The sequence below is a fragment of the Mangifera indica genome, unplaced genomic scaffold (assembly GCF_011075055.1).
Source record: "Mangifera indica cultivar Alphonso unplaced genomic scaffold, CATAS_Mindica_2.1 Un_0021, whole genome shotgun sequence".
Lineage (NCBI taxonomy): Eukaryota > Viridiplantae > Streptophyta > Magnoliopsida > Sapindales > Anacardiaceae > Mangifera > Mangifera indica.
The window spans coordinates 314053-339448 of record NW_025401113.1 but is presented as its reverse complement, the minus strand read 5'-3'; the positions used below and the strand labels follow the sequence as shown (position 1 = coordinate 339448).

General features: G+C 32.4%; 2 protein-coding genes across 2 annotated transcripts; one reads left to right on the top strand and one right to left on the bottom strand.

Annotated features, from left to right (window-relative positions):
* The first annotated feature begins 18856 nt into the window (after positions 1–18856).
* Positions 18857–19509, top strand: LOC123205992. Its single transcript, XM_044623080.1, has one exon. The coding sequence runs from the start codon at positions 18886–18888 to the stop codon at positions 19327–19329; it is 444 nt and encodes a 147-aa protein (XP_044479015.1). The 5' UTR covers positions 18857–18885; the 3' UTR covers positions 19330–19509.
* Positions 19510–19713: 204 nt separating this feature from the next.
* LOC123205991 (uncharacterized RNA-binding protein C1827.05c-like) lies at positions 19714–23588 on the bottom strand. The gene is made up of 9 exons (XM_044623079.1): positions 23491–23588; positions 23200–23302; positions 22599–22713; positions 22451–22506; positions 22199–22246; positions 22016–22113; positions 21030–21099; positions 20811–20921; positions 19714–20104 (listed from the first exon to the last, which is right to left on the bottom strand). Exons 2-9 carry the CDS (start codon positions 23296–23298, stop codon positions 20054–20056), a joined length of 648 nt encoding a protein of 215 aa, XP_044479014.1. The 5' UTR covers positions 23299–23302; positions 23491–23588; the 3' UTR covers positions 19714–20053.
* Between the last annotated feature and the right edge of the window lie 1808 nt (positions 23589–25396).

Genomic DNA, 25396 nt, shown 5'->3' with positions numbered 1-25396 from the left:
AACTTTATGTTTAATATTTTATTTTGTAGCATCAATTCCTATTTCATTACATTTTCAGGTTTCATCTATTGTGAAATTCAACAGGTTAAATGTAACACCCACAGGTATAGCCAAGGGTATTTTAGTTTTTTTACTTTGCTTGTGTCCATTTATGCTTGTTTGATTAAGTGTGTGTAGAAACTATGATGCACGACCTATGGGTAAGCACATGCCCATGTATGTTATGGCAAGGGCATAATGGTCTTTTCATGTGATACATGAAATTTGGCTAAGTCTAGGACATATGCATACCCGTGTATGATGGAATACACGCCCGTACATAGTCAGTGCATTTGAATTTTGGATAAAGAGCAATTTTGCGACGATTTCAAAAATTGTCATTATTACGTAACAATTGTGTATGAACATACATGCTTATGTATCACTAATTATAGTGAAAATAAAATGAATCCAAACGCGTTTTGGCTTTTATTCTCACCATATTTTTCCAAAAAAATGAGAGAGTTATGAGAGCCAAGAGAGGATTTGAGCCAAGAGAATCCATTGGAAGTTCATGGGAAAAAACTCTTGCCATGTGAAGACTTTGTGCACTGTTGCAGGAAAAATAGGTGCGGTGATTATTGTTAGATCATGATTTGTTGACTTCATGTCGATATAATGATTTGATAATTAGGAATTTTAGTTCAATAATTTGATTATGATGAATAACATGTGAGTTCTTTCAGAAAATTGATGATTTTAATGGTGTGTTAATCATTCTATTATGTTGATCATAATGTTGGATTGAAACCTTAGATACCTTGATTTATGTATACATACATGGCACTAGGAAAACATGTTCTATAATGATTAATTATATGTTCTTGTTATAGTAATGCTTGAAGGGAAGTATAGATTGGTACTTAATGGAATAAGGGATTCACAGTTAGTAATAAAGAAATGATAACTAACTATTGAATAAATTTGTGTATGATCCATGATTGAAGGATGCTAATTTAGATTTAGAGGTGTGTTAGAGTAGTCAATTGATGGTTTAGAAATGTTTCAAATGCTGAAATTTGGTTTAGGTGATCAGAAGTCATGTTTTAGGTGAAGTAGTATTTTCAGAAAAACACGCTACATGCCCATGTGTCACCCAACATACGACCATGTACTTTTGGGGGAGAATCTTCCCCATGCAAGTTGATGTCACGATGTGTAAAATTGGGGATGGATACACGTTTATGTCATATAGGACATACGATCGTGTATCTTACTTTAATTTTTGTACCCATGTATAAAACATGCATAGTCATGTACCAAGAGAGAGCACACCCCTGTGTTTGATGAGTATTCCCTTGTGTATAATTGGGAAAATTGAAGAAAGGGTTTGGAAGGTTAGCAATGTTTATGAATAGAAACAAAAATGACTCTTTTACCTTTAAGAGGGATAAATATGAGAAAGAATAAAAGATAAGGCTCTAACAAAGGTTATTGATAATGGAAACCACTATAAATGTGTCTAACTATATGGACGACAACACAAACCCCAATTGAAGCAATTTCGAGTCAAAAAACCAATGATGTATCATGAGATTCTTACTACCAAGTTGTGTGTGGTATGTGTTCCACCAAGCTTAGTGCAGTATAAATGTCATCGGGTTATGTGGTATGTGATTTGTCACCAAGTTGTGTATAGTGTGACGTATCAACGAGTTGTGTGTAACATGATTGTCTCACCATGTTGTGTGTTGTGGTGGTGAAAGCGATAGGGTTAGTCTATATGACCTCAACTCTAAGCCTGACCAACATGTGTACAAGTACATTGTATGAGTGACATAAGGGATCTCACATGTTTTTACCAAACATCAAGGATGTCATTTTACATCGTTGGATATGAGTCATCAAGAATGGCACTAATAATGAACATAGGCAGAGGGTGTCGAGTTACTCAGATGGGTATTTGGGATGTTAAGAAAATATTCGAATTACCACAATATAAAAAGATATGGGACACTTAGGAAATTATACATATTATTATGTTATATGTTTACCTATTTATTGAGTATGTTTCACGCACTACGTTCCCTTGTATTTTGTAGGTTAATTTGTTGAGTAGAGAAGTGGTGCAGAGGCAGCAGGCATGGGGCATTTCTGTCAATTACATTTCTATAATTTTACTTGTATTCATTCATGCACTTTGTTTCTTTTATAATTTGGTTCTCAAACACTTAATATGGATTTTATTATTTATGATTTGACTTATACATTTTTGGCAATGTGGATTTTAATATTTGGATTTGAAATTCAATGTCATGCATTTATTACTTTGTTGCCTGTGTTGGGAAGTTTTGAGTTAACACATCTCTTTGGGTATATATTTCAGGCAGAGGTATATGTTCAGAGACAGGTGTTACACTAAACTTTAATGAATGGAAGGAATAGGTTGAGTTTAACTTAGGATTGTTACGCTTAGACCAATCTTTTTTTTATGATAGGCCCGTTGAACTCACTGATAAAGCTTAGGAAAAATCAAGCAGATTAAGTCTAAATTCATGTGGATGACAATGGCTGGCAATATTAAATTAACCATTGCTAACATTGATAATGCTAAGGAATACATAAAGTTATTAGAAGAGGTTTCTCAATCTGAATCAGTTAACAAGTCTCATTGTGCAACATTAATGAGTGCACTTACCAACATAAAGTTTGATTGTTCTTATACTATGCACAAGCATGTGACTGAAATAGCTAATATAGTAGCAAAGTTAAGGGCCATGAGGATGACTATGGATAAAATTTTCCTTGTTCAATTCATTATTAATTCTTTACCTTTTGAGTATGGCCCATTCTAAATTAATTATAACACAATTAAAGATAAATGGAATGTGACAAAGTTAAAAACCATATCCGTTCAAAAAGAGGCAAGACTTAAGAAACAAAAAATCTATTCAATCAATCTTGTAAGCTCATTATCATGACCTAAAAGGAATCCAGGAAAAAAGTTTGGAAAGGGCAAAACATCACTTTAGATAAATGAATCATCTGCCCTAATCCATAAGTAGGAATGAAAGAATGATAAGTGTCATTTTTGTAAAAAACTTTGACACTTTCAAAAGGATTGTCTGAAATGTAAGGCATGGTTCGAAAAGAAAGGTACACCGAGTGCTTTAGTATGTTTCAAATCAAATTTATCAAAGTTCCTTATAATACTTGGTGGATTGACTCTGGTTGTACCACTCACATTTCAAATACATTGTAAGATTGCTTACATCCTAAACCATAAATGACAATGAAAGTTTGTATTCATAGGGAATAAAGTCAAAGCTTAAGTTGAAGTTATTAGGACATACTATTTAATTTTAAATATTGGACTTCATTTAGATTTGTTTCAAACTCTTTATGGACCTGAGTTATCAAGAACATTAGTGTCCTTATCTAAATTTGATTTGGAAGAATACTAATTTAAATTTGGGAATGGATGTTTTAATTTATTTAAACATAACTGTCTTACTGGTTTTGGTGTGTTTTGTGATGGATTATATAAATTAAAATTTGATAATTTGTTTACTGAGACATTATTGACCTTATATCATTGTATTAGTACAAAATGTGCTTTTATGAATGAAAGTTCTACTTATTTATGACATAAACGTTTGCATCATATATCAAAAGAAAGAATACAAAGATTAGTAAAGAATGAAATCTTTCTTTATTTGGATTTTGTTGATCTTGGTATTTGTGTAGACTATATTAAAGGTAAACACACCAATCACATAATTAAGAAAGCAACCACAAGAAGCACAGAGCTTACTGAAACAATTCACACTGACATATATGGACCTTTTGATGTTATATCTTTCAGAAAAGAAAAATATTTTATCACTTTTATAGATGATTTTTCACGTTATGGCTATTCTATTGCTACATGAAAAATCTCAATCAATAGATGTCTTGACAGTATTTATAAATGAGGTTAGGAGACAACTTGATAAGAAAGGGAAATCATTAGATCTGACAAAAGTGGTAAATATTACAAAATATATGATGAATCTAGACAAAACGCTGGTCTGTTTGCTAAGTTCCTTGAAGAACATAGCATATGTGCTCAATACACAATGTTTAGTATGTCGCAACAAACTGGTGTTACAAAAAAACATAATTGTACCCTGATAGATATGGTTAGGAGTATGATAAGTAATTCGTCTTTACCCTTATCATTGTGGATATATGTATTAAAGACTATTGTATATTTATTAAACAAGGTTTCTAGTAAGGTTGTTTCAAAGACTCCTTTTGAACTATGGACTAGAAGGAAACCTAATTTAAAGTACTTGTATGTTTGAGGTTGCCCAACAGAAATAAAGATTTATAATCCACATAAAAAGAAACTAGATTCAAGAACAAGTAGTGTTTTCTTCATTAGTTATCCAAAAAAATTAAAAAGCTATAGGTTTTACTATCCTAACTATAGTATAAGAATAGTAGAAACTGAGAATGTTAGATTCATTGAAAATAGTAAGACTAGTACCCACGTAAAGTAAAAATTCAAGAAGTTAAAGTTCAATATCCTTAAACTATAACTTCTACCATATTGTTGTCCCTTTAGTTATAGCCTGTTCAAGTAACACACAAGAACATCAAATAAACAAACAATCATCACTCCCTAATAAAGTTATTGTCAATGAGTCTCTAATATTTGAACCACAAGATGTAGCATTGAGAAGATCTTAAAAAGTAAAGAGATTAGCCAATTCAAATGAATATGTGATTTATCTATAAGAATCTGATTATGATTTAGGAATTGATGAAGATCCAATTTCATTTTCACAATCCATAAAAAATACCAATTTTGAAAATATGGTTAAAAGCCATGAAAGAATAATTAAATTCAATGTCATTTAATGAAGTCTGAGACCTTATAGTATTACTTGAAGGTTGTAAAATGTTGGATGTAAATGGGTCTTCAAAACCAAACAAGACCCGAAAGTTAATATTGAAAAATACAAGGCTAGACTTGTTGCCAAAGGGTGTACTCAGAAAGACAACATCAACTACAAAGAAATATTTTCTCTGGTTTCTAAAAAGATTCATTTAGAATTATCATGGCAATGGTGACTCATTATGATTTAGAGTTACACTAGACAGATGTAAAAACCATTTTTCTATATGAGAACATAGAAAAAGAGGTATATACGAAACAACCTAAAGGTTTCATAGTTGAAGAAAAAAAAAACACATGGTGTGTAAACTTAAGAAGTCAATATACAAACTTAATCAAGCTTCCAAACAATGGTACCTCAAGTTTAATAATATCATTACCTTATTCGGTTTTATAAAGAACTTTGTTGATTGGTATATTTATCAAAAAGTCAGTAAGAGTAAATTATATTTCTTATTCTATATGTTGACAATATTTTGTTGGCTAACAATCATCTTGGTATAATGTATGAAACCAAAATATTTCTCTCTAAGAATTTTGAAATGAAATATATAGGTAAGGCATCTTATATGATACAAAAAAGAAATATTTCGTGATAGATCATAAGGATTGTTAGAACTGTCTCAGAAAGAATACATTAACAAAATTTTAAAGAGAATTAAAATAGATAAATGCTCTATTAGTGTTGCTCCAATTCAAAAATGAGATAAAGTTAGTCTTATGCAATGCCCAAAAATGAATTGGAACACACTCAAATGAAACAAATTCTTTATGCATTCATTGTAGGGGCTTAAAGTATACTCAAGATCATACCAGACTAGATATCAGTTTTGTTGTAAGGATGTTGGACAGATATTAAAGTAATCCAAGGATGGACCATTAGAAAGCTATAAGAAAGTATTGAAATACTTACAAGGAATGAAAAGATTTTATGCTCACTTACAGGAGATCCGATGATCTCGAGGTCATAGGTTATTCATATTCAATTTTTTTTGGATTTGTTGATACTAGAAATTCCACTTTTGGATACTTTTATTAATGGGTGGAGCGATTTTGTGGAAAAGTGTAAAATAGTATGTTATTGTTGTTTCCACTATAGAGGTTAAGTTCGTGGTATGCTTTGAGGCCACAATTCAAGGATTATGGTTGTAGAATTTTATTTCAGGGTGTGGGACTATCAACAATATTATCGAACCGCTGAAAATTTATTGTGATAATGTCACAGTAGTTTTTTCTCTTAAAACGACAAATATTCCAAAGGTGCTAAAGAAGAACTTTAGAAACAAATAGTGTCAATTGAACATAATAACACCAACCTTGTAATTGCAGATCCATTAACTAAAGGATTGCCACCTAAGACATTTAATGAACATGAGAATGGGCATTATTATTAATGATTGATGATGTATTGTGTTCTAATGTGGTTTACACTGTGAGTTTTTGTATGTAATGTTTCTGATTTATATATGTGTTTTATCTTATTATTAGTTATATTACTATGTATATACATAATTGAATGAATATTTTATGATAATATTAACAGGATATGTCTTTAATAAAGACATTATCGTTAGACCATCATGATTTCCTTCATTACATATCGTGTTAAGTATAGAACTTATATAATGATATATAGAAAGAACTATGTAGATTTAATGATATATGAACACTATGATCCTGACGAGTTTTCGCTTAATGATGATTAATGTTACTAATTTAAAAAAAAAAAACTTTAGTCTTATTTTGTAAGTTACGTTTTATTATTAAATCATAAATCGTTTAATGACACCATGGACCAAGTGGAAGAATGTAAGAATATTTTCATTAATGTGATCCATGTGTAATTAACATAAAGTTTAACAGTCAATTATGGAATAAAGTGTTATTAATCAATCTAGAGGATGTATACAATATAATACAGTTTGATAAGGGTGTAATTGATGTTTTCCTAATAACTATGTAAGGTTGGTCTTCTCTCTACCTAAATGCATTATTTTTTTTCACCATCAATTTTATGCGAAAGGACTATCAAAGAAAGTGAGAAAAACCAAGTCAATGTTCTTCAACAATCATGCCAACAATTAAGCCACAATTTTATATCAAATCACCAATGGAGGCAAGTATGTTTAAATTTAATTAATTTGTGACAATTGTAAGTTCTAATTTATTTGGAATAGAATTAGGGCAAATTTAGAGGTAGTAAAATTCAAGAAGAATGTTTACACATATTTAAAGTTTTACATTGATTTGATGTATATTAAGATTTAGAAAATATTTTTGCATCTTTATGTAAGTCTATTTTATGGGTTTCTTGAATTACAATATTAGGCATTGTTGTGATAAATTGTTTGCTCTAATTTTAGTAATATCAATTTACATGAACTTCGCCTCTTTGTTGCCTTATTTGAATGGAGGGTTTTGATTATTGCAAGATTGAATCAGGTAAAAGGGTCATTGAAATTGTTTAGAGAGATTTTTGGGTTAGAGAAAGGGATGTTACAAGTATTCTTGAGTGATTAATTCGAGTTCTCTAGTTGGTTGATAGTGATGGATCTACTGCTAGTTATTCATACAAAGCAATGATGAGAGCAAAAGTTTCAATTAAGGAACGATGTAATAGTGAGGCTAATAAGTATGAATGCATTTTGGAATCATTTCAGAATCATCGAGTCAATAACATCATTTATCAGATACATGTTGTAGCTACCTCTCTTAATCTATCTTACTTTTTTCCAGAAAATTTAAGAGATGATAGGGAGATGAAAGATGACATCAGTTACATTTATGAAAATATGCTTTTAGTAGAGGAAAAGTTGTCATTTATGAGAGAGGTTCAATTGTATAGCGGTAATTTACTTCAACGGCAAAAACGATGTTAATAACAAGTCATCCTTGTAAGTTTGAAAAATTCAATTTTTTTTGTACACTACTTCTCCCTTTGTATTTAAAACAATTTTTTATGTTATTTGCAGTAGTTTGGTGGGATTATAATGGGGATAATCTTCTTTCGCTAAATAAATATGTTGTTCAAATTTTGAGTCAACATCTTAGCATTTCATCATGTGTGAGAAATTGAAGTGCCCTTGAAGCTGCTCAAATGAAAAAATGAATAGGTTGTCACATGAAATTTTAGACACACTAGCATATGTGAGTATGAACACAATGATAATCGATCAGTTCACTTCCATGATGGCTCACGATTTGGAACCAATAGATCTTGATAATTTGGGGGAGCTTCTAGACAATGAAGAAATTCATATAGATGAAGATTCTAATTTTTCACCAACCACTAATGACTTGATAAGTTATGACGATCTTTCTTGGATGGATGATGTTGCTTTTTGAGTTTTTATTGTTTGTTTATATATATTTCGTGTTATGAACTACAATTTGAATCTTAATAGTGCTATAATTTTAATCTTAGTTGTGTTTTGTGTTTGAAACTCTTGTTTGATTATATGTTTGTAGAGTGAATCATGTCTATTTTATGTACTTGTAATTCAAATATTGTCTATATTATCTGTGCTTGAAAGTTGAGATTGCCATTAAATCTTGGATATATATATATATATATCTTGCGTTCTTTATTGGGAGTACTAAGACTATAATTTTAATTTTAATTATATATTATATTATATTATATTATATTATATTTAATAGTTAATTAAATATATTACATTTGAATTGTTATAAATATTTTAATTAGGAGATATGTGAAAAGTGTCTAAGTTATTGTTGATATTATCATATTTTTAAAAAGTATTATTAATTATGTGTCATATTAAACTCGTATATACACGTTCCGTATTTTCTCATATCTTAATTATCTAATATTTTTTTTATAAAACATATTTTTTATTATTCATCGTATTATATCTGTATAATTTTCTTATTGTTTTTTTTCTCATTTTCGTATTTACTAACTTAGGTGATGGTGTAGGTTAGGGCACCAATAGTGTCAAAAGTTAGGACACTGTGTTAGTCGCAATTGCAGTTCTCTAACTTTCAGTGTGAGTTGGGTTGCTGCAATGGAATCAAGTTGTCTTGAAAAAGGCGTTAATTGGTCTTCAACAAAAAGCTTGGGTTCCTTTGCATGGGAGATGTCATGTTCAATTTTTCCTAGCCTGCTCAGTTAGGACTTTCTTTGATTTTCTTATACGAGGAGAGTGCTCCAACCAACTTTAACGAAGGACAAGGAAGAAATTTCTTGGACAACTTTTCTTCTATTGGAGGCCTTTAGAGAAGAGGTAACATAATCTCTTGTAAGCGGAAATAACATAAATCCAGAATCATAGAAAAACATACCCGATTTAGAAATTTGAAACTTTGGTGATGTAATGCGCTCCTGACGGAACCCATGACACACTTTGCTTGATTCACTTTCTTGTTTTTTGTAAAATTTCTTCCAGATGACAAAGTATTGGAGAAAAAGTGTTTTATAATTTTTGGCTAAAAAGTTATCTCCCAAATAGAAGTTACACTTATTTATATTAAAAGGAATAGTGGCAGTTAACTTCAATAATTGTCAAAGGTAAAAGGGTAATTCTCATATATAAGAGGGTTAACTTTGCCTTTTAACCCTAATGGATTGGATCAACCCATCATAGGCGGACTGGATTCAATATCTCTTACTTACACATGACGGGGTGATCAGAATCACAATACTCTTCCACAGAAATCTTACAGAACAAAGCAATGTGTACTGGCAAATGTGTTGTGCGACCTTGCGAGCAACCTGCACTTGGGAGTTAATTTACTATGCATCAGTTAGGAATAACATAGTCGCTTCAACCCAAAAAAATAATAATAAAGCGTTAGTCTCGAAATACCCCAGACTTACTCAATAACACTAGCTCCCTTTAATCCCTCATTTATTATTGTGTTATATTCCTATATATCTATGATCAAGTCTAATCTCCTACATGAGTAACATAATCGACCAGCCAATGGACACACGTAATATATAAGTCTTCTTTTTCTATTCGAAATTTTCAATTTAAACTTAATTATTTTTCTAGTCATGTTTTATAGACAAAATCATACATGGTCATACGTTCCAAGCTAAGATGGCAGCACTAAGAATAAATATCAAATAACAACAAAGAGTCAAAGGGCACCAACATGAGGTAATCCTCATAAAGTCTCACACAGTGAAGGAGCAAGGATTTATCCTTCCACTACTTTAAACGGTCATTTTATTTATGCACACATGATATGAATCATGTGCTACAATGTGTATCTTTTCAAAATGTCATTACCAACATTGTACAAATCTTAGTTCAGTTGTTGCACTCAACGCCTAACTTAAGTTTTTAATCATCTCTCCAATCTTGCAGGTATCACTATATATTAAAAACTCATATCTAGCATTCACAAGTTATTTGGATATGGGGAATCCAAACCAGTCATTTTTCTAATTCATCAAAAAACATGACCTTGTCTTGATTAATTATCAAGGCAACATACTCAATAATTCGTTTCTTGAGCAACTCCCATCTTTAAATACGCTCTTTTAGCGGTATCAACCTGAAGAAACATGTCTCATCTTTACATGCTCTTCTCAGCGTCAAAGGCAATTGCTCGTGTGAGAAAAGCTAATCAAACTTGTGTGACATTATCATCTTGTTGAGTTTTCAAAAACAATGTGTATATACATAAACACCAAAAATTTAAATACATAAATAAAATAAATTCAAATTCTTTGATGTTCTAACGTTGTATTACAAGTACAATATATACTCAACAAGTCATCTATTATATTTTATACAAGCCAAGAGACTTAATATGTGTAAGATAGACATATCTTGAAATCAATTTGGTTAAAGGATCAACAACCATATTACATGTAGAAATATATTGTACCATCACTTCCTTCTTTGAAATGATGTCTTTGACAAAGTTATATCTGGTGTCGATATGTTTGGTTTTATTATGAAATTTGGGATCCTTTGTGAACGCTATCGCAGCTTGATTATCACAATTCACAACTATAAGACCAATTACTGCGTCCAGTACACCCAAATTTTCAAAAAATCTTTTCAACTAAACATTTTCTTGCATAACAGCAGAATATGCTACAAATTATGCTTCCATAATGGATGTGGATAAGGTTATGCATGTTTGTTTCTTGCTGTTCTAAGATATGATGCCATTTTGGAGTAAGAAAGCATAACCAGAGGTTGATTTACGTTGGTCTAAATCACCACCGCACTCAGCATCTGAATAGCCAGCGATATGCAAATCATTTCCCTGATAACATAAACGATAATCCATAGTGCCTTTCAGATATCTCAATATCCTCTTGACAACCTTCCAGTGTTCTTTTCTTGGATTTAATTGATATCAACTAACCAACCCGACAACAAAGCATATATCAGGGCAAGTACACATTATTGCGTACATGAGACTTTCAACCACACTTGAATAAGGTACTAGGGACATTTCATTTCTTTCGTTTTGAGTCTTTGAACACAAACTTTGGCTCAACAAATCGTCTTTTGACACAGGATTATTTACAGGTTTGTAGTTTGCCATGTTGAATCGTTCTAAAATCTTTTGGATATAACGCTCTTGTGACAGAGCCAAAAATCTCTTAGAACGATCCCTTTTGATTTTTATACCTAAAATATAATCTACTTCACCCATATCCTTTATGTCGAAATTTACGGATAACCAATTTTTAATGATCATCACATATTCCAAATTACTTTTCGTTATCAGCAAATCATCCACATAAAGAGATAGAATTACAAATTTGTCATCATACTTTTTCACATAGACACAGTGGTCTTGTTCTAACATCTTAAAATTATAAGACAATACTTCCTTATGAAATTTTAAATACCATTGTCTTGATGACTATTTTAGGCCATATATTGATTTTTGAAGCTTGCATACTTTGTGTTCTTGGCGTTTCCCCACAAAACCTACAGGCTGATCCATGTAAATTGTTTCATCAAGCTCTCCATTAAGAAAAGTTGTTTTAACATCCATCTGATGCAATTCTAGATATAAGTGTGCTACTATAGCTAGAATGATACGGATTGAAGTAAACCTCACAACAAGTGAAAAGGTTTCTTCATAATTTATGTCTTCTTATTGGATATAGCCTTTTGCTACTAAGCAAGCATTGTATTTATCTATTGAGTCATCCGTCTTTCATTTAATTTTGAGAATCCATTTATTCCTAATGGGTTTTCAACTCAGCGGTAAGTCCACTAGACTCCAAACTCGGTTAATTTCTATGGATTTCATTTCTTCCTCTAATGTCTCTTACCACTTTTCTTTATTGAGGGATGATAGAGTTTCTTTGATATTTTTAGGCTCATCGTCTTCAGGAGGAGCAGTTATGAAAACTTTATTTTCAATTTCAAAACGTCTCTTAGGGATTCGAAAACGTTTTCTCCTACATAATTGAGGATCTTCGCTCCCATTATCGGAAATAGGTTAGAGCATAATCTCATTGCTCCCGCTATTTGGAACAGGTAAAGAAATCATCTTTTCTGACACAACTAATTGTCATTGAGACTAACCTTCTCCACATTCCTTTTTCATCTCATATAGATGAAGACTTTTATCAATATCATCATCCTTAGGAAATTCATTTTCTATGAATGTTGTATCTGTAGATTCTATTTCAGTCATTTTTCTATCAGAGTCCTCTCCTATGAACACGTACCCTTTGGAGTGTTTAAAGTATCTTGTAAAGATACATTTTTTGCCTCTTGGTCCCTATATGGAATGTGTCATGAATATATGCAACAGATCCCCAAAGGCGCATCATATTTAATTCAGGTTTCCTACTTATCCATAACTCATAAGGAGTGAAAGTTACTAACTTAGTGGGTATACAGTTAAGTATATAAGTCGCAGTCAATAAAACATCTCCCCAATACGAAATTAGAAGATTCGCTTACACCATCATAAACCTAACCATTTCTAACAGAGTTCGGTTCCCTTTCTCCATTATACCATTTTGTTGCGAAGTTTTGGGAATCGTTAATTCCTCATAATTCCTTTTCCACTACATAATTCCTTAAATTCGATAGATAAATATTCACGACCTCGATCAATTCTTAAGGCTTTTATTATTTTGTTTAACTGATTTTCAACCTCATTTATATAATGTCTAAAACAATCTATTGCTTTTGACTTATAGGAGATCAAATAGACATAACCAAAATGTGAATAATCATCTATGAAAGTAATGAAATAGAATGGTCCTTTTCTAGCTCTGACATTCATAGGGTCACAAATATCTGAGTGTACAAGTTGTAGAGAAATTTCAGCTCTAATAGTTTTACCAAAAGGTTTTCTAGTAGTTTTTCCTGTTAGACAATGCTCACAAATAGGTACATCTAATTTTGTGACAAGTCCTAATAAACATTCACGGGCCAGTTTGTTCATTCTTTCTTGGCCAATATGTCTTAGTCTAGCATGTTAGTTATTTCTATTCATATCCAGGCTATTAGGAGTTGCAAATAACGAAAAACTAACAGAATTATCATTATTACAACATAAGGTGTCCAACACCATAAAACCTTTTAATAGAAATCCAGATCCATAAAACACATTATCATAATAAAGTTTAATCAAGTTTCCAAAAAAAGTTAAGCAATATCCTAGTTTCAATAGAACCATTATAGGGACCGAATTTCGTCAAATTTCTAGAGCATATAAAACATCATATAGGTTAAGGCTGAACTTGAACCGAGCCTGTTCGAGTTTAGCTTGAATGAGCCCAAAATGAGCCAGCCCTATATGAGCTCGAGCTACTCACCAAATTTTTCAATTAAAAATTTTAATACAAAACAACGTCGTTTTGACCAATATGTATTAAAACAATATTGTTTTGATAACGAAAAACAAGTCAAATTAAATTCAAACCGAGTTTGAGCTTGGCTTTCATGAGCTCGAACTCAAGCTCAGTTATATAAAAATCGAGCCGAGCTCGAGCTCAAGTGAGCTCAAGCTCGGCTCAAATCTAACCCTAATGTAGGTCCAAGGTTTGACCACTATACAAAACCAATTTGCATGTGCCTATTCTTTTTACTTCAACTTTGGTATTATTACCTACATATATCCACCCTGTTTCGTGGCTCTTGAATCTACAATCCACATAGGATGAGATTCAGTTAAAAAAAGGATATTAGAAACATAAATCTCATAATTTGAAATAAGATAAGGTAATACCTTTTTCAGCTCCGTGCATTCATGGGCGAAGTGACCCTTGTTCCCACAATTATAACAGATCAATCTTGACTTATCTCTTTTCCCAGAGCGCTTGCCTCTTTTGCGCTTGAACCATTTATTCTTGTTCACAGGTCCTTGGATAATATCTTTTCCTTTTCTGGATTTTTGTCATTTTCTTTTATAACCAGAAAACTTCCTCGAACTAGACTTAGCAACATATGCATAAGCATTTGGTCCACTACCTCTAGGCGCTTAACTTCCAGTTCAAGATGGCGAGTAATATCATCTAAAGTCCTAATGTTGTCATTATGAGTCATTTCACTTTCATGTGCTTCCAACTATCAGGTAGAGATCGTACAATAGCCTACACTTGTTGTTCATCAGTTAGTTCATGTCCATCTTTTTTCAGCTCAGTTATCATGGTTTGACATTTCCCTTAGATGTTGCTTCATTAGTTTATCGAGAACTTTCTTATATGTATCAAACTTGATGGTCAATTGCCTTAGTTTGGAGATGATCATTCCTCCAAACTTTTCTTTCAATGCCACCAATATAACATTTGCAGTTTCAAATTGCTCATTCTGATAAGCAATATCATCATTCATTGAGCTGATAAGAATACCTCTGGCAGTCAAATCTTTCTTTTTTCAGGCATTATAAGAATCCATATCACGTTTATGTTGCGCATTGTTAGGATTCTGCCCCTCAGCCAACTAGGGCTCTTCCATGACCTAATTAATAGCCTCTAAGGCATCCTATTCCCCTAGGATATAGTGCATTCTCATTCTCCATATTTTATAATTGTCCCCATTCAGTCTTTCTCCCTTATTCAAATCGGAAATAGTATTTTTCAAAGCAATTTCTATATATAACTACAGAGATATGTCAACACAACACCAATAATAAGATATATACACATTTTATTGTCGCAATTGTGCATTAGAAATTAAAATATTTCATATAATGCATAGAGTCAAAAGTTCACTATATTCTCAATCATCGTTTATGATACAAATGTTCTACATTTTAACAATTAATCTAATCGCGTCAACATATATTTTAGACGAGACTAATTAAATTTTACCAGTCTCAGAATTCCCATAAATAATCATAATATATATTATATTATATCAACATAGAGTTCAATATATCCATAATTCAAAAAAGTTCAATACAATAACATATTAACAAATTAAACAAATAGGCATGAAATTCAAACATTTCAATAACAAAGACCATCTTGACTTGAACTAGAATCTAAACTCTCCTTGATCCGTGGTTTATAATTGTTAAATATGACATTTTAACAATTAATCATTCTTCAACTCAATACCAATCTCGGGGACAATAAAACTCTTCTATTTTTTTTAACAATCCTTAGAGTAACTTTATCCAATATAAAGTTTCTGCTTTGTTTGCGATAGCCAACATGCTTCGCACTCCGCTAATTTGGGAAAATAGAAAGAGATGTTGATTTTTTTATATTCATAACAATGTTCCACTCTTCTGCCTTTTGTAACTCATACAAACAATCCCAGAAGTTCAATACCTTCTTGTCGTCTTAGATAATATTGGTCCAATGATCAGGCAACGGTATCAATAGTCCATATATCCTTTCTTTATGAGTTAGGTATACGCCCTCATTTCTCAATTCTAATATTCTCCTAGTCATGGTCCAAATGTGAGTGAAGAAGTTATGTTTCGGATTCATCTTATAGTTTAGATAGTAGTCTTTAGTCTAAATGTGAGTGACCAACAAATGGACAATAATAAATTACACATGCACAACAATATAAATAACACATGTTCATATGTTTAGCAATACCTAATTTAAAACCATGATCAAAATAACACCTATAAGTGTTCAAGTCATGCATCAATAGATTACACAAAATAGAATCTAAGTTAATACAAGCTGTCGGACATAAATAGAGGCATGCACGTGCTCTCAGTCATCGCAAAACTAGTTTATGCACTAGCACGCATCGGAGAACATTGCTCACACACCGGGAACATAACTCATGCGCTGCCACATGCCGAAACACACCTTCACGAGCTAGTTATAACTCACACGCACTGATCAAATGTCGATTGTTGACTAGTCTACCATTTGACCATTAACCATTGACCAATCAAATGTTTGACTGTTCTACTATGCGTCAGGACCTAGGTTGGGTAGACCTGATTGACCCATTGACCGATAGGTTTTGACCAACCCGTTAACCAATCGATTACAACCCGTGATTGTAGCATGAACCCTAAGTTTTTTATGACAAAATTAGTCATCTTTCGGTCGCCCAACGACAATGATTTCATAGGGCTTTTGAAGCCCATGGCACACAGATTCATATCCATAAAAGTTTTGATGAAAAAGTCACCGGATTTTGACGAATTAGATACATGAACATCATTGTTTTGGGTGAAAAATAAGCCACTGAAATTCGTCCAATTTCATGCGAATTTGGTGCAATTTTTTCTAACTAAACATGCATCTCATATCCAGAATTCATCCTAACATGATTCTAGGCATCAATTTCACAAAATTGCAACGAATTCATGAATAATCAAAATACGTTCATACACATTATATATAAAAATATTGTTCACGCAAATTAATTTCTAAACATGCTTCCAATCATGTTTATATCACCAACATCACAATTGCACAGATAAAACCATGCTCTAATACCAACGTAAGTAGAAATAACATAAATCTAAGATCATAGAAAAACATACCCGATTTAGAATTTGAAACTTTGGTGATGATTAGTGATACAATGCGATCGTGTCAGAATCCATAACACACTTTGCTTGATTCACTTTCTTATTTTCTGTAAAATTTCTTCCAGATGATAGAGTATTGGAGAAAAAGAGTTCTGTAATTTTTGCGTAAAAGGTTATCTCCCAAATAGAAGTTACGCTTATTTATATTAAAAGTGAGAGTGACAATTAACTTCAATAACTATCAAGGGTAAAAGGGTAATTCTCATATATAAGAGGGTTAATTTTACCTTTTAACCCGAATAGATTGGATCAACCCATCATGAGTGGACCAGATCCAATATCTCTTAATTAATTAAATTTCAAAAAGTAAACTTTTTTACATGTATATAGGCAATCAAATCACGTATTATATTGTATATCAAAAATTTAATTTTTTATATCATATATAAAATATTGTATCATATCGTATAATACAGCTTTTAAAAAATAAAATATTAATGGCATATCATCATTTTAGAAAATATTACAAATATCCTTTGAAATTTTAAGATTTTTTATTCACACTCTTACTACATCATTATTTTCTCTTAAAAGTATATCGATCTATATTAGTAATATGTATCGTATCACAGGATACGTATCGTATTATTAATTCAATATATTTTATAATACATATCATTTTTCTATATGTATCGTATTATATCGTAATATACAAATAACTATGAGTGTATGTATCATGTATGTGTTTCTCTCCTAGCTTAGATTATTCCATCCCACCCCTGGCATACAATAATTTAGGATTTTTAGAATCTTTGCTACCTTTTGAGATACAATAAAATTATGTGTACACAATTTTAAATACATAATTAAAATTATTATGTAATTTAATAATTTTAAATTAAAAATAAAGTAACATATAATTATATGATATATTATTTGTCTATTCAATTATATACTTAAAATTGTATTCAAACATTACTCTTTAAGATAATATTATAGAAAGATTAATGTAATAATTAAACCACAATTGAGATGGTCATAGAAATTCAATTCCCAGCGTATGAGTTTGGGCTAAAGGATTATTTTTCATCCAAGTTTTAGCTCAATCTTAAGCACACCCATGCCTTTCAAAGACCCAAACACCTACCAATGAACTAATTCCTATTAAAACTAAAAATAAAATTGTTATTTTACCAATAATAATAAAATATATATAATTTTTTTTATCCCCCCCAAATGTTGAAAACTTTATTTCACCCTCAACCTCAACTTTGAAAAATAACTCCCCCTCCCCTCAAATCTCTAAGGTTTTCTCCCCTCTCCGATCTCCATCAACGGTGGCCACCTTTGTCTTCACCTTTAGGTTGGCAGTCCCTTTCCTTAGCAAAGGACGTCGATGGAGAAAAGACGAGATAGAAGACAATGAATCTTTTGTCTCCGTCGACAAAGAGAAGGGGACAAATCGTCTCCATCTCTTCCTCAATGAAAAGACGAGCCTACTTTGTCTCATCTCGTCTTCATCGACAAAGGGGAAGTTCTTTGTCTTCATCAACATCCTCTGCTATGGAAGGGGATGATCAAGCTAAAAGTTAAGACAGTGGTGGCCACCGTCGATAAAGACCATAGAGGGGAGAAAACCCCAAGGATTTGGGAGAGGGGAAAGTTACTTTTCAAAGTTAGAGATAAGGGTTGAAATGCCAATTTTTAAATTTAAGAGGGAAAATGAGATTGAATTATATATTTTTTAATATTATTGATAAAATGACTATTTTACCTTTATCATTAACGGAAAATTCTAATGCAATTAACCTATGAATAGATATTTGGGTTTTTAAGGAGATGTGAATGTGCTTTTAAAATTGAGTTAAAACTTAGGTGAGAAATAGTTCTTCGACCTATGAGCTAGTGTCTGTATAGATCAATTTTATGGTTGACCAACAAAATTTTCATAATGGGCCGATGGACACAATTAGCGCACTTAAGCTCGGCCCATGAAGTTGTTCTTTTGGATTGCGTCTGTTCATTTCCACAATTTACCGAAAAAAAAAATGTTAGGGTTTACATCTCTTACGAGTTCACTATTTCCAAAATTTGTCCCAATTCTTCACCATAACAATTATAATCCGCTTCTCAAACTCAAAACCCAGAAAGTCCCTTCAAGATTCATCCTTTCTGCGCAAAATCCCAAGAAAAACAACTTAAAAACCAGCGAGAAAGACAAAAAGCAGGGCGATCAACAGCAGCCAAATGGGTCTATTAATGGCGATGATTCGAAGGAAGATCGACGGAGCCTGTTTAATTTAAAGTGGGGCGAGATTTTTGACCCGGACCCGGATAACATATTCGCCGTCGGATTGACGGGAGTGTTGACATGGGCAAGTGTACAAGTGTTGTGGCAATTATTGGTAATATCGTCAGCTATTCTTGTTGCAGCTTTGAAATATTCTTTCATTGCAGCTCTTCTCATCGTCATTCTCATTACTCTTCTCTGATTTAAACAATTCCTGCAATGTATGTTTCTATTATCTTCATTGTATTATTCAAGTTAAAGTAAAATTAAATTCGTGGCTTCCAAGATATCAAGATTGTAAATATGTCTGGAAGAATGTACTTTTGAGGGCTTTATTATATGGATGATATGTAGTGCAGTGCTGCCTAAGTCTTAATCATTACTGTCATATTTGAAAGCCCCTACCTTTGTCACAACTGAAATAAGAGATTAACAGAGCATTTGGGATATCTTTGACAGCTTGTTCTATTTATTGGAAGAAATGAGAAGGAATCAACATGTGATTTTGTTTTGTAGGCATGCTACTGCTAGCTTCCAAAGTCTGCTAATTAAACTGAGGAGATTGAGTTTTCCAGCTGCAATGTTCTTGTGGAAAGAAATGAAAATGATTGTATTTCAAAAGCATAATCCAAGTGAACTAGACATTAACAATGTTAAATTTGTAATCAAAGTATAATTTATACACTCCAAGAAGTTAAATTTGTAATCACGAAACTTAATTTACACAATCCTAATGCTACAGTAGGAAAAAATCTATAGTTTGTCAAAAGCCAGAAAACTGGAAGGTTATAAACTATAGTCTCCGTCTGCCGCCTGCCTTGGTTGTTAATTGTTCAATCTCCAGAGAACTTCATTTTATTACTTTTTATCATATGAAAAATCAACCTGGAGGAATCTGGTGCCGATATTGTGCCATAAGGTAGCACCTATTCTTCATCAAACTTTATCTTCTTTGGAGTTGGCTGGGCACTACCCACCTGTAGAACATAAAGAATCATTAAAGGATAAATTCTCAAATTCTTCACAGTAATGCCGCAATTGCAACATTAGATTAAAATATTCTTTATTCCAAGGAATAAGAATAACCTCAATGAAAGCTCACTCAAATGAAGCAAATAATTGCAAAAAAAAAATTAGATGTTAACTATGTGACTGCATATTATTATATAATAATTATCGTAGAAGAACATATCTGCAAGCCGCACATCCCTGTCCTATTACCACTATGCAATTTACATTTTTGTTATTAAGAAGAAGCACTATGCAATACACATGACCCACCTGAATATCACACATTGAAGTCAATCAACCAACATGAGTCCATTTAGCTTCTATTTAAGCAGTGAACAACCTAGTTTGTCCTCATTTAAAGCTTTTGTTTGGCCCACAAGTTCCTTCTTTGTTATGTCAACTACACCATTAAAATTTAAAAGACATCTAATCTTAATACTATCTTACTGCAAAAAAGCATCAAGACTCTTATTTGATATTCTCCAAAACTAGCCCATTAAAATTTAGAAGACATCTAATCTAAATAGAATCTTACTGCAAATAAGCATCAAGACTCTTATTTGATATTTTCCAAAGAGTGATTTTGTGTTCTCTTTTTTTTTTTTTTCAGTCACTGCCCTAATAAGTGCAATCTGCCACAGAAAATAAAAATGAAAGAAATTTGCTACTTACAATTTCTGGGCACTCATACTCGATACCAGCATCTTTTATCCTCTTGCGCCGCTTCTGATCACGCTTCAAAATTTTCTGTACCAACTTGCTGTGCTCTTCCAAAGTTCTTTCCTGAACAATAATTGTAAAAAGTGTTTTCAAAGAGGATTTTTTTTCTTACTTCCACTTGTTCATATGACAATTTGCTAGAAAAAATTTCATTTAACTACAATGGATTACCTTGTTTTGTTGCATCCGTTGCAATTGAACCCTATCCACTGGCTTGTATCGATAATTAAAACCTTTCCACCTATATGTCAAACGGGCAAGCAAAGAGGCATATACCATCAGCAGCCCAATTGTAGAATGTATAAGAAGAATGGCATATGCTTCTCCATGTACATTTTCATCATATAAGTAACACGTGAGGAATTTTAACAACGAAACACACATCTACCTGATGGCATACAAGGCAATTTGATTATCTTAACATCTTCATATCTACTCTCACCTAATTTCCATGGACACTTGTACCAGGGTCAAGTATGATACAAGATAAACAAATTGAATTAAAGTGAATGTTTTCCATAACCAAGGAGCAACTGAAAGTAGTAAGTAGGTAGAATTCTTGGAGTTCAACATACATACACTTAGGTAAATTGAAATGCCCAAGCATAAATTCCAAAGCATAAGATGTGGATATCTTAACTATCAAAGGTGGGCACCAAGGGCTTACACCTTACACAAGCAAACTCATTCAGTCATTGGGAGAGACAAATGAATGGAAACATAGGAATATTTGAAAGAAGTTCCCTCATGGAATGCTCTCCTCCAAGGGCTCAGTCATTTTTAAGGAAGAATCATGTGTTCATAAAGATTTCATGGTGAAATTTATTTATTCTAGTTGTATGCATCATTCTGGCAAAAAAGTATAAGCACATCATGATGGACTAAGATTGTTTCAATCACTTGTAGATGATACATACCACCAACCAATACCATACTCCTATCAAACCCATCCCAACACCCGAAAAGAAATCCAAACAAATTAAAATGGATAAAAGATTAAAAACAAGTACTTCACTTCTCCCTCCATATTATCTGTTGTATTCCCACTCAATTTCTAGTATAAGACAACAGTATGCTTTCTTTATTTTTTGAGACCTGATATCCTTCAATCACATATTAAGGAACCTCAAAAACTCTCGAGATAATTAAATGCTTACAATTTGGGATGAACATGCTCTGGAGGAATAAGATGCACTTGCAAAAGGTGCTCAAACAAGAGATAACCATGCATAGTATCAGCCACAACCTCTGCTACCTGCACTCAGAAAATATATTTAAGAACAGAGGAACAAAATATCCTAATTACTACAAACGTCAAATCCCAGTGTCACGAATATAACCTCAGGATCCTTAAATTCGAGAAAGCCAAAATGCTTTGACTTGCCGGTCTGAAAAACATTAAGTAAGCAGAGTGAGTTGATGCCAACTAACGAAGACAAACGTAACAAAACTACAAAGAAAACATGATTACCAATTTGTTAAAAATTCCTATAATCTGAAACAGAATTTGATTTTAAAAAAAGACAGTGGAGAGGAGAGCACAAGAGAGATAAGGCTTATGCACTACTTAAATAACACCCTACTGCACTAACCTGTTTATTCCTTGCAATTCTTAACCTCTTGATTACACCAAATTGGCCAAAGAAAGCTGTGACAAACAAGTCAAATAGCAATAATCAATGAGCCCATCACTCTTGCATCTCTGACTCTCTTTTCCATCAAAGCTTAAAACATACATACCTTGCATTTCCTTTTCATAGAACCCATGTGGAATCCGACCAATGTACAAAACTGTGGCCTTATTTACTGGTGGTTTCTCCTCAGGAAGCTTAAGCCCAGGCCCTCCCTCAAGTGGCTTTAATAAATACACAAAAGCGTAGTGAAAAAATGAAACACTAAAGTCACATACATAAGGTAAATCAACTAGAATTGAACCATGCGGTACCAAAAGTGCTTTGTGTGCTATAGGAGTGTTGTAAAAAATAGTATAGTAAAAGCAGTTTTCCCCAATGCATACAATATTATTCTATGTAAAAAAAACCCACTTACCGAATGCATAGCAGGATGTAGACATTCAAGTATATACAAATACCAGAGCACATTTTGGAAATCATAAACCAAGTGAGAAGCACTTAAATTATCCCAAAAATCACTTCCATCTAGTAAACCCTTTGGAATAACTTATAACAGAGCCAAAACTCGTAGTAACCTGTACTTTTTATACCCAAAAAAATCCTTGTCGAAAGCACATTTTCTTATCCAAAAAAAAAAAACCAACACATCCTCCTATTTAAGCTTAACTGAAACAACAACATTTATAAAACAATGAAAATTAGCATACCAAGAAATCAGCAGCTTCTTTCGAGTCACTCTGGATTGATAACTGTAAAGAAGCTTTCTTTGAGTTCCTCTTCAAGGCTTTCTTTTCTTTGGCCCCCATTTCACTAACAAAAACAAACCCAGAAACATGTAACTCTCACAAAACGAGGCTAATTAAAACATCTCAATACTCAACTCTACCAACAAAAACTTAATTCTTATAAACCGTAAACATATTAAATTGTAGACATCGAAACAACAAGACACTGAACCCAATTATAAAAAAAAAAAATTATTCCTTCGTCTTGCTCACCTGAAGAGAAAAACAGAGTGGAGGCACTCAGAGTCGCGTGTCGGATTTGGAGGCTAGGGTTTTGTATATTTAACCTTTTGCGATTTTTAGGGTTGGGCTTGAGCTGATTGGGCTATTAACAGAGATGGGCTTTTCTGCTTAATTTGATTTTTACTTTTCAAATTCTTACTTGTTTGCATGGTAAAGAGTGTCCTCATGTCAATTTTATATTATTTTATGATATAAGAAAATATTTGAAGGGAAGCAAAGGGTCCTATATTCTGGCAACACAATTTCTCGTAACTGAGTCTTTGAAAATGCAAGAGAACTTTTTGCAAGATTTTGTCTCACAATTTCAGGTCATCCTTGTGCAAAGGGAAAATACAATGCTATATCATGTTTTCCGGTAGGTCAGCTATTTCCACGTGGTTTTTGCATGAAGGGCAAATGACTGTTTCCCACCTAAGGTTTAATGCAAACTTAATTTTTTAATTGTTAATTATCGAAAATCTAAATACCCACCTATCTATTAAATTTTACTATTATTGTCAAAGGTAATAAAAATATTTTAAAAACTATAAATTCATCACATCCCCCCCCCCCCCCTCCCTTACACAGGTTTGAAAACTAATAATTTACCCTACCTTCTCTCACCCAAAGTTTGAAAAATTTACATTCTCTTCTAAGGTTTTTACAATAGTTACTGACAGCCAAAGACGATGGTGACGGCAACATTCTCCCTCTGGCTTCTCTCTCAACCACAATCCATTTCCGACCATCATCGATCATCCTTTCCCCTTTCCGACTTTTGCACAATGAGATTGAGATCTAGGTCTCTTCATCGCATGACAAAGAGATCTTAGTCTCTTCATGTCACCATTGTGCGACAAAGAGATTTTGGTCTTGTCGTGCAACGAAGAGACCCAGATTTGTTCGTTGTGCGATAAAGAGATCTAAATCTTGGTTTCATCAAGCGTTCACTGGTAAGGAGAGAAGACGACCAATGATGGTTAGAAATGAACTACAACTAAGAGAAAAGTTGAGAGGGAGGAAAAATATTGTTGTTACCGTTGTCTCCAGGATCCAATAACTATTGCAAAAACTATAAGGGGAATGTAAATTTTTTAAACTTTGAGTGGGGAAACTTTGTTAGTTTTTAAACCTGGGAGTTAAAAATGTGATAAATTTTTAGTTTTTAAAATATTTTTATTAAATTACAATTTTACTTCTAACAATAATAGTGAAAATTAATAGAATGATAGATATTTGAATTTTTGATAGTTAACAAATCAAAAATTAGGTTTATACAAAATTGTGGGTGGTAAATAGTCATTTGGCCTTTTAAAAATAATATGTTAAAAGGTAATCTCATCAGTTTATAGAATTATATTATATGAGTAATAAGAATTACACTATTAGTACTTTTATTATAGAATTTTCATTGTAGGCGGTTAAATAAGTTTTTTTAAATGAAAAAATAAAATTTAAATGTTTATGGTATGTTTTATCCTTGCAATTGCAATTGCTTTTGAGAAAAATAAATAAATTTTAATAATGTACAAATTTTAATTAAATGAAATAAAACATTAAATTAAATAGAGAAGTGGAGGAATAATGAGAAAGAACTCGAGAAGCAAGCTGCAACTGCCACGCGGAAGGTCAAGGGGAAGCATTTGGTTGAACTAAAAGATAGAGCTCTAGAGAAGTCCATGATAAAGTTGGATAAGAAAGACAATAGGGTTTCGATTCTAGTACCAAAGTTAAAGGAGCCAAAGTTGTTGGTGACAACTCAATGAGTAATGAAGGCAACCAAGAGAAGGCCAAGGAGGTGAAGGCAAAAACAACTTATTAATGGACCATGGAGAAAATGTTTGTAGCGAATAACTTACCAATGGACTGTTAGGCGTCGTGGGATCGATTGGTGGGT

What these genes read in the sequence shown, in the direction of transcription:
- LOC123205992 (XM_044623080.1), top strand. Translation starts at nt 18,886, where the DNA reads ATGTTAGGGTTTACATCTCTTACGAGTTCACTATTTCCAAAATTTGTC.
- LOC123205991 (XM_044623079.1), bottom strand. Translation starts at nt 23,298, where the DNA reads ATGGGGGCCAAAGAAAAGAAAGCCTTGAAGAGGAACTCAAAGAAAGCT. An exon ending in CTATGAAAAGGAAATGCAAG is followed by an intron (nt 22,507 to 22,598) that starts GTATGTATGTTT and finishes TGTTTGTCACAG; the next exon opens with CTTTCTTTGGCCAATTTGGT. An exon ending in TCGAATTTAAGGATCCTGAG is followed by an intron (nt 22,114 to 22,198) that starts GTTATATTCGTG and finishes TTCTGAGTGCAG; the next exon opens with GTAGCAGAGGTTGTGGCTGA.